We start from the raw sequence: 10,867 nt of genomic DNA, 5'->3' as shown, positions 1-10,867 counted from the left end.
CCACCTCCCCGCGGGGCCAGTCATCGGGCAGCAGCCCCGGCCAATGAGAAGAGGGCGCCTTATTTAAACGTGACGGCGGCGGCGCCTGCCTCTGCGCGCGGAGGCGACAGTGGCGTCGGGGTCTCGGTGGCCCCTGAGGCCCGGGGCTCAGACTCGGAATTCGCCTTTCGGTTTTGTGAACAGGTTGCTTGAAAGAAAGAGAGTCACAGCACTTCCACCGTAAATGCAGCAGTCATTGCCGTGCTGGGACAGTCATTTCCCTCCCCCAGTATACCTGCCCAGGGTCACAACCCTGAGCTCCCCTCAGAGGCTTCCTGGACCCAAATGGGAGAAAATGAGGAAAATTAAATGTATAGTTAGTGTGAACATGCTGATGTCAGTGCCTGACCCCAGCAGGGGCTCAGTAATACTGGGAGCAAAACTAGGTAAACAAACAAAACCTGAGATTCCCAGAAATTCATAAGCAATGGTCTTGACGGGCATTGCCCTTGACAAATAACTTCTCGGATTTAATTTTAATTGTAGACATCCGATAATAATGGTTACCGCTTACACGTTACTCTTTGCCAGGGACTGTTTTAAGCCCTGCGCATATTTGTCTCAACCCTCACTTTAACCCTGTGAGGGACGTGGCATTATTCGTGCTTCACAGATGAGCGAGGCCGGCCTCCAGCCAGCCAGGAAGTGGCAAAGCCAGGAGCGGGACACAGGCAGCTCGGCTGGTCATGCTCTCACCCCTGCACCTACTACCTCTAAAGACAGGAGGAGACGTTAAAAAATTACGTGTGGATGCGTGCACGCGTGCACGCTATATATCAGGAGGAGACTTTAAAAAATAACTTGTGGATCTGTGTACGCGTGCACGAAATATATCAGGAGGAGACTTTAAAAAATAACGTGTGGATGGGTGTACGCGTGCACGAAATATATCAGGAGGAGACTTTAAAAAATAACGTGTGGATGTGTGTACGCGTGCACGAAATATATCAGGAGGAGACTTTAAAAAATAACGTGTGGATGTGTGTACACGTGCACGAAATATATCAAAAGAAAACTCCCTGGGTGGAAAACCAAAATGAGGAAGGTGGGATCTGAAATTCTATTCACTGACACCCATTTTGACCTGATGTTGGACCCTGTTATCTTAAGGATACTTAATCAAAAGTGTTCATGGAGGTTTCTTAAAATCCTAATTTAGGATTGATGCACAGTGAGGCCACTGCTCCATAATTTTTTAGCAAATGTTAATGTGAACGACAATAACTTCATATACACTTAATTTATATTTATTATTTCATACTGTGAATGTTGTTCATCAAATTAACATTACAAATATAAGCCCTTAAGCTTAAGTCACTGAAATGTTTGTTTCAAGCCTTTTTAACATCATAGGAACACATCTTATCTATGCTCTCCTCTCACAGTTTCTCTTCATAAAGCAATGCTGTTGACGCACAATTTTAGAAAATCCAGAATGAACTGTATGGATTATTTTTTATTTGCCCTCCACTTCCACCCTCCACTCTTTTCCAGCCTGCTCTATGCTGTGGGATGCTGGCCTGTGTTCTGTATTTGCTACATCCATAGGTTTTTTACTCTGTAGCTTCTGTTTTACTCAAAAAGGGAGGTAAGGGTACTTCCCCCACTCCTGCCCCCCTTGGGCTGGCTCCATCTCAACATTAAAATCACAAGTAGCTGGAGAGGTGCCCTCTCCTCATGGGTCTCTGGGGATCTGGGTGTGGGGATACCATGGTGTTACTAGTCCCAGGATATGGCACTATGGCTTGTTTCCCTGAATCCCTGTCACATCTTTGCAAATGGTCCCTTTATTAAACTTCCTTGAATTCCACTAAATTGGAGAGGGCCAACTATTTCCTTAGTGTCCCTGGCTGATGCAATAGTGGCCTTAGGAAATTGCCTCTTAAGATAGAATTCTGAATTGAGTTGCTCGTATTTGAGGAGCACAGGGATAAACTCCTGCTAGCGAGAAACATCATGATAATCCAAGGGATGCAGTAGCATCCTGAGTCCTCAAAGCATCTCTCTGTGGCGGCAGCATGAGATGAAGTGTATACGAAGGGCAATTTATTCAAAGATCAGGTGGCCGGGGCACACAGTGGCTATGCCAACACTTTATAAATGATTATAAAGCTTAGAGTGTCAGCTGGTGTCGCCTGACCACCCTGGAGAGCTTACATAGGGAAAAAGAAAATGAAACTGTGAACATCCAAGGGTACCATTAAGAACATATCTTGAGAACAAGAATGTGTGGACGGAAGGCCTGAAGAAGCCCCTCACTTCCAGTGGTCTCAGGGAACCCATGGCCGAGGACGAATCCCGAGGCTGCTGGTAAATGTGGCAGCACTGATGAAATGCTCGACCCTACCAGCCCTCCTAAGCTAAGGGGAGGGAGGGGGTCCCTGGGAAGGAGTATGGTATTTGGGCAAAATTTTAAAGGCTGAGAGTTTGTCCCACAAACCTCCCTCACCAGCAGAGGCAGCCCCTCCACCGGTCTTTTATATTGGTGACACTTGCTAATTAAATCTGATGAGCAAGAAACAGCTGTCAGGAGCTGGGAGGGTCTGAGATTTACCCCGCTGAAGCTTTACTGGAACACAGAGACACCCATTCCTTTACATGTTGTCTACCACTGCTTTCACACTACAAATTTGTGTCCGTTGAGTGGTGTGGACTTAGGGACTTGCAGTGGCAGATGTGATGTGCTCTCATTTCCTAGATTAGGTTATAAAAGACTGCAACTTAAATCCTGCCAATGTTCTTTCATGTTTTCTTCGGGGCAGCCAGCTGTGTATCTATCACCAGGCAGCCCTGTAGAGAGAGCCTGTGTGGGGAGGAACTATGGACAGAAGTGGGCTTGGAGGTGAAGCCTGCTCCAGGATGGCCTCTAGAGACTGCAGGTCCCATGAAGTTTGACTTCAACCTCTGGCCCTGAGCCAGAGCCACCTAGCTCAGCCAGTGGATTCCTGACCCATAGGACCTGTGAGATAATGTCTGTTGTTTCAAACCACTACATTTGGTCTAATGTGTTACACAGCAATAGAGAATTAAGTGTCCCACACAACACCGCCTCCAGTGGGAAGGCTTGGAATTCACTAGTCTTCTACCAGCTGCCTGCGGAGGCTCAGTTATGTGCCAGATGCAGATGACAGCTGGCCAGGTCGGGTGTGTCCTGTCACTCAGCTCGTGCCTTAGACCAGCAGTGGTCCCTCCCGTGGCCAGAGTGTACGGTTCTGGGAATGAGGGGTAGTGGCGAGAGTGACCCCTCTCATTGTCGCAGAGAACAGCCCATTCATGGGATTTTCTACACTTCAGACTCCTTGGGGAAAACAGCACATGACTACTTCAAGCATAATGGCCTACTATTAATATTTAAACTTATATTAATTAGCCACTTAAAACCATTAAATAATGATTTATACATTTAACATATAAAATATTTCAAAATGATATCTAGCTTATGAAAAATAAAGAAAATTTTAATAACTGTGCCCCAAGACACTGGTTTTCTATGTGTTCATGATCTTTTTATTCAATTTTTCAGGAGGTAGGCAGAGCACAGCATTGTCATGCTGTGAAAATGTGTTCAATAAAACCTAGATATGCTTTATTAGGACCAAAGAACTTTATTTTAAATATCAAAACAACACAAAGAACTAGTTCAATATACAGTACACTTCTTAGTCTTCACAGAGAACTGAATTTTTCTATAAAGACATTGGTACTCAGGATACACGAGACAGTCAAAATATCTATAAAACTCACAAGATACTTTACACACAGTTGACAAAATAATGAATCTTGATATTTTAGATGTTTCTTTGCAATTGTCTTTAGAAGAGTTCTAATGATTAAAAAGAAAACTTAGGATTGGAGACTGAAAACTAAGTTCAAAGGCATTTCCACTTTAGTGTACATCATAAATCCCGTAATCAGAACACTTCCTACACAACACGGAGCAGCCAAATGCCCACCTCTGTGCTCATTTTTTGGCAGCCGCACTCATCAGTTGTAATACAGTTTCGTCCACAGGGATAAGAAAAGTCCGATTGTTACAAGGAATAAAAATTTTGTAATTACAAAGCAGGAATACCAAGCAACAAAGCAAAATAACAATGAGAAGTGGGCATGCTCTTCTTTCAAGAAATGTTTTAAAATCTCCAGCCGTAATGCAAGCACCTAAGTTACTTCTTTACCTAAGAATTTGGAAAAAAGCAGAACAAAAGACGTATATCCATCTTTGTATAACCTCTAGTCTCTGAATATAATTCTTATTTTCTCTCTATATAAATGGCTTCAGAGGCTAAATTTAAATTGGGGATTTTTCAACACAGACTCAAGATCAATGCACAGCAAGTTAAAAGGTGAAGAGTAAACACAGTACAGACGCTCTCTCTACCTGACCTTTCCCTCATCCTCCACATGACCTAATGCTGTAACTTCTACCTTATTAAGGCCACTTCCAAAGACGAAGCACAGAAAACATGCAACTATTGCAGGGAAAAAGTACCTTGAAGTAGAAATAATTTTAGAGGAAATAAGGGAACGATCTCCCCTGCCTAAACCACTATAGACTTTACTGAGGAATGTGCAAAAGAAAGGGGGGGACCTAAAAAGAATTGTCTATGGTTCCTAGAAATTATCAAAAAATTATTCTCACATTATCCATTATTCAATCTAATAGTAACATTTACCATAACACTATTAAAAGTTTTAGAAATGCTACTTTTGCTTCTTATTAAAAAATACATTTCGAGGCATTTTAAATTTGGCACTGAATCTTAGAATAGTCCAACATGACTTTAAAAGTCCTAATTTTTCCTGAGTTCATCAACTCAATTTGTTTGTTGGTTGGGATGTTGCTGCTTTTTATGAGGCCCATCTCAAACCATCACCTCTGGCTCAGTTTTAGGCAAACTGAAAAAAGAAGCGGTTCAGTGTAGAGCTGGGTGGTTTGGTAACTGATTATTAACAAGAAAAGGTAGGGGATGGGAGGAGGAGAGGCAGACACTGCTTTTTACTTTGTCAGATTCCTCTAATGAGCATCTAGAGACAGGCCCAGGAGTGGCTTCACAGTAACTAGAAAGGCCACAGTAGTAGAGATTAAAAAAAAAAAAAAAAAAAAAATCACACTATACTTGGTGCCAATTTTCCTACAAAAACATAAAGCAACCTAAAAAAAACTGTTGCCTGACCAGCAGGCAACACACACATAAGACCCATAACAACAACAAAACCACAATCATTTATTAACCAAAACAATCTAGCCAGCAGAGTCAACTCCAAGCAAGTACAGCGCACTGAAAAGGCACAAAGCATTCAATGCAGAGAAGACTGGGCATATATAAAAGGACACTGTCAAAGAGCTGATGCTCCACGTCTGACTTTCCACCAATGATACAGCACAGTGATCTGCTAGAAAGAGAACGCAAACTTACACACACACCAGTTAATGGTGTTTTTAATTCGTTTGCAATTATAGAGTGAAAAGCAATGAATGATATTTAAATACTTGTTAGCCCTTAACTAATAGCTTATAGTCACTCCTCAAGATGTTTTGACAATTTTAAGGTTGACAGAAATTTATTTATGTACCTACTTCATGATCTACCATCACTTTAAAGAAAGTCACTTAATAAAGCACCAGTTTAAAACCCTATTTTTGCTACTCCTCTTCAACAGATGACTAAGTTACTTACTTAAAAGTATGCAAAGATCACTGCCTTCACAGTTGTTGGTGAAATCTTGCTGGCACAAAGAACAAACCCTAATCTTAAATAGCATTTTAGGCTGCAAAAAATAGGTGGGGTTTCTTACAAAAAAATCTTCAGCTTGTCTTAAAAAAAATTATAAGGCAAAATTAATTAATAGTGTAGTGTAAAAAGTAAGCTTATTTTTAGCATTTAATAGTGTCCACTTAAAAGATAACATTCAATTAATTAAACTGAGGAAAACTGAGTGTTTTTATTTGTAACTGGTTTGTCAGTATGACTAGTCCCAGAGTATTTTCTTCTGTTCTCATTTTTATACATATAAACACAAACATTTAATCTTAGTATTCAAACGATTTTTTTTAAAAATCCATAATCCTAGGACTTCAACTGTGCTTCTTTGGACAAATATTTATTCAAACAACAAAGAATTTAAATCCTTTTAAACAATTTTAATACCTACTAAAAATCTTTGGTGCGTTTAAGTAAAAATGGATTAGGTTAACAAATTTCTACATTTGATAAATTATTCAATTTACATAATAAGTGCTAACTGCTATCAACTACAAAATTAATTTAAAACAATAAATTATGCTCATAAAATAAAAAATTCTGCATGAGGCTAAACTTAGTTGCAAGATTCAAAATTTAAAGTATAAAATTTACAGAATTAATGGGTTTTAAGAGTTAATGGAGCATTTGTTCAAAATGCTCCAAATCACAATGTGAGAAAAGGTTAACTGAAAAGAGCAGGCCTCATTTCATACTTTTTGTGCCAACTTCAAAAACTTATATACATTCAGTTTGCTCAAATCCATGAGGTTTTCACAACTGTAAAATTTCATATATTCTAATTTGGAAATTAGAGGCAGCAGATCTGTTTGTCTGATCACCCGCTGAGGTTATTTCTTCATAAGAATTATACTACCTACCTTCCAGACTGTTTTCAAGATTACATGAGAAAACGCAGTGCCCGGCACCTTGTAAGCGTTCATTAATGCTCCATTTCTTTCCCTATTAGTAGCTCTGCAACTTATTAATGATGTAGGCTTAACCTCAGATTCTTTAGCTCTAACATGGGAATACAGTATGTCATTTCTATTTCAGAGCTGGTTATGAGGTTTAAATGAGATAACTGTGAAAGCATTGTATAAAACAGTAAACTACTATTCAAGTTTGTTATCTACAATAATAACTAAATATAATTGTTTCACTTTATGTAAGAGATGTATTCCAGAAAAGTTCTATACTGTAAACCAATTCCTACAATCAAATCATATATTTAAAGCATTAGGAGATTATTATTAAAAGAATCCTAAAGTCAATACCTTCAAAAAGCAAGGCATTCTTTTGAATGTGAAAATGCAACACTGCAACACCCTCTTTTTCTGCTACCAAACATATAATATACCACACACATATACATATATACCATTTGCCTTTCTATAAGTCCAAACTTTTCTACATTGGTTTATATGCAAGGCAGGGTACATTTTTAGATATGATTTCTTTTCATCATACCAAGTTTTTTAGTTAAGTCTTGTAGGTCTTTATGATAAAAATCATAAAGATATGTATTTTTTAAAGTCATTTTGAAAGACAGAATAATAGTACCTCATATAGTCAAGTTCTATCATGTAAGTACTCCAGACATAACATTTCCACACAAAAGTGAGAATGCTTTATAAAGAATTAATACATAACTAATATCTACCGGTCCTAGGATAATTATAACCAAACTTTGATAAGTGAGGCAAAACTCAGGTTGGTTTTATTACTTATATGAGCTACTTTGGTTACCTGCCCTAATTCTCAACTTTTTTTTTCTTTTGTTTTATTTCCATTAGTGTGGTGACTATTCCTGTAAAGTACCTTCATTTCTTAAGTGCTTCAGCAAACAAGTTTCCACATTATTAAGTGGTTAAATTTTATTCACTAAAACTTCATTATTTTATTTGTGAATTTTTTCACAAGGGCTGGGCCAGACTTTACACAAAAAAAGTGCTTAAAGCAATTAGGAGTGTAAACAAAACTGAAATAGAAAACTCTTAAAATTGCTATTTTCCAGTAGTTTACATACAAATGACATGCTAATAATAAATCAACCCTGCCTATTCTCTAACCCTTTAAGCAGCTCTACTAGGAAACATCCTAGTTTAAGTTTAAACTGACTTGAAAATATGGAAAGTGCACATCTTTAAAGGTATTTTACAATTCTGACTGACTATTTCCTCATTTAAGTTTAATCAGTGAGGTTTTGCTCTAACTGCTATTTACTTTTACCAAGTCCTCAACTTTTGTCTCATACAAAAATAAAAATCAAGGATAATTACAGACATTAGGCTTATGTGTAAAGCAAAAATAAAGATCTAGATTACATGTAAATCTGTATACAAATAATGGTTCCCTTTAATTAAAAAACATTAAGTTCAATTAGACACAAATTTTATGTTTGTTTGGCACCTTTTCTAACAATCATATATGAAATCTGTAGGTTCTATTTCCCAGAGTTTCAGTTAGCAAAGGTAAATGAGACCAAAAGTAGCTTGTTAATTAAATTTTCACTAATTAGTAATAAATGCCCTTCCCATAGTAAGATGAAGATATATGTTGTGATATATTATTGTTTCTGAAGTAAATGGCAAAATACAAAAGGTGAACTTACCTTGAAAAATATCTAGTTAAAACTGTCATATTTTGCTTTTAACACATTTTCAACTTGTGTAATTTAATGCCTAGACCTGTATTTGCATTTCTTATTCATAATAATTGAAGCACAGGCAAAAACCAATCATTTGGGTAATTATTTCAATTCTACATTTCCTTTAATGAGCTAATCCTGCATTAGTTAGCTTTCTGGCTTTGAGTTTGTCAAACGACCAAAGCATAGTGATAAACTGAAATTATGGCCAGATGAAAAAAGAACACAGAACTATCCAAGACTTTCTTATAAATTCAAATTCCTGGTTTCAGTTTTTAAAAATCTGGAAGAATTAGTAATGAAACTTAAGTTAGGATAAGGAACAGTTGCAATTATCAGTTCTATATACTCTTGTATTCTTTCTTAAAAGCTACATCATCCTTAACACTTGTTCGGAAGATGGGGAAGGGAGAAACGAGGAATGAGACTAAAGAAGAATAAAAATTTCCACTGATGACTAAAAACAAATACCCTCAGAATGTTAACAGCTAATAGTTTTGAAAAGTTAGAGAAACCATTAAAAATTAGCACTAATCTTTAAAAAAATCACAAAAATGTCCATTTCAAATATTATACCTCAAAATATGTCCAAATATTCACATGTTCGGTAAACAGAGATACATATTTTTCTTGATTTGAAATGGTTCTGAGGACTTGAGAAACTAGAGAAAATGAAAAAATAGCAGCCCCACTAAGTTAAAAGCTGTCAGCTCTAGGCTACCATTAACGCCTAACCACAGAAAAAGTCTGTGGAATGTTTAGATTTACTCATGAATGGTGCTCACTATTAGAAATATTTTGTACAGCAGTGGCATTATCAAGGCCCAATAACGTTCCAAGGTAAGACTGTTCTCTAGGATCTAGAATCTGTTCAGGTCGGACTGGATGAACTATATTTGCAGGCTGGGGAGTAAGAGTGTATTTCTCCAGAAAAGCTAAGTCAGCTGCTCGTGGGTAATCAGTGGATGGCGGCTGTGGCGACAAGATCTCGTGAGAAGGTGGAGGGAGAGTAGTAGTGTGACGCACCAGGTCACTCTGAGTGTCAGGCATTTGGACTGGAACCAGCGTTACGGGGACACACACTTCAGCAGACACACTCTGCAACATAGTCTTGGCTTCCGACGGGTAAACTTTGGGCTGGTCCATATATTGTTTTGTTTCTGTTTGAAAGATTTTATCATCGGATGAGTACTCTACTGGCAAGGATACAAGCTTCTCCTCAGAAGCACTGAGTGGGTCGTCAGGTGACTTTATGCCATGAACGTGGTCAATGTGGTATTTCAGCTTGTCTTTCCGCTTAAATGTTGCATTACAGTGCTGACAGTTGAAAGGCCGGGCATCAGAATGAATGACCAAGTGTTTTGTTAAAGTTTTCTTAATTCTAAAAGATTGATTGCAAATTTGACACTTGTATGGTTTTTCACCTGTATGAACACAAATGAAATTAACTGTAAAACGCAGTCAGTTGGTAAGACAATGATTTTAATTAAGTAGCAAATTTTCCATGGGAATACTTACAAGAACTTAATAAAAGCAGTAATATATGCTATCACAAAGTGGAGACAGTATAGTAACTGGTAAAGAGAATGAGCTCAAACATCCAAAAGATCTTAGTTTGAATTCTAGCTACACCATTTACCAGGCAAACCTGGAGCAAGCTCCCCAACTTCTAAGCATAGTTTCCTCACCTGTTATATGGAATAATAACAGCACCTACCTCACAGACTTGGTGAAAGGACTGAATGAGAAAATGAAGTAATAGTGCTCAGCACTACACTGGCACGTGGTAAGTACTTGATAAACCTAGGCTGTTGTCATTATTGCTTGCTTGCTGTTATTCCCACTATAGCCCCTAAAAGAGTTGTAAACTGGAGCATTTGATTTCCTCCCACCCAAGAAGGATAAAAGCTAAAACAGCAACTCGAGAAGTAGTAACACCAGTGTCTAGCCTGACGTTAGAATAAGGAGAGTTGATGAGGATCAAGAATAAGGAAGCTTGGCCAGTTTTCAATTCTTCCTGGGTCAGGTTCTCACATGGCAGTTTTTGGTTTTGGTTTTTTTCACATGAAACATAAATTCCTACAGTAGCCAGGGTGGTTGGCTAATCCCCGAAAGGTATGATTTTTTTTTTTTTTTTGCGGTTCGTGGGCCTCTCACTGTTGTGGCCTCTCCCGTTGTGGAGCACAATCTCCGGATGCGCAGGCTCAGTGGCCATGGCTCATGGGCCCAGCCGCTCCGTGGCATGTGGGATCTTCCCGGACCGGGGCACGAACCCGTGTCCCCTGCATTGGCAGGCGGACTCTCAACCACTGCGCCACTAGGGAAGCCCGGAAGGTATGATTTTGTTACCTTACATGGTGAAAGGGTCTCTGCAGATATGATTAAGGTTAAAGATCCTGAAGTGGGGAGATTAACCAGGTAGGCCCAATCTAATCAC

The 10,867-nt window shown here is 38.6% G+C and overlaps 1 protein-coding gene across 2 annotated transcripts in view; it reads right to left on the bottom strand.

The window, feature by feature from the left end:
* Window positions 1-3,624: 3,624 nt before the first annotated feature.
* The window catches only part of ZBTB41 (zinc finger and BTB domain containing 41), a 42,950-nt gene continuing 35,707 nt past the window's right edge, over window positions 3,625-10,867 (bottom strand). For both annotated transcript variants that reach the window (XM_081224981.1, XM_081224980.1), the window contains exon 11: window positions 3,625-9,854. In XM_081224981.1, coding sequence (XP_081081107.1) covers window positions 9,199-9,854 — 656 coding nt within the window. In that variant the 3' untranslated portion in view covers window positions 3,625-9,198. The remainder of the gene's footprint in view (window positions 9,855-10,867) is intronic.

The sequence above is a fragment of the Mesoplodon bidens genome (assembly GCF_964165515.1).
Source record: "Mesoplodon bidens genome assembly, chromosome: 2".
NCBI classification, from domain to species: Eukaryota; Metazoa; Chordata; class Mammalia; order Artiodactyla; family Ziphiidae; genus Mesoplodon; species Mesoplodon bidens.
The sequence above is the reverse complement of the archived record's forward strand: the minus strand, read 5'-3'. Positions and strand labels throughout refer to the sequence as shown.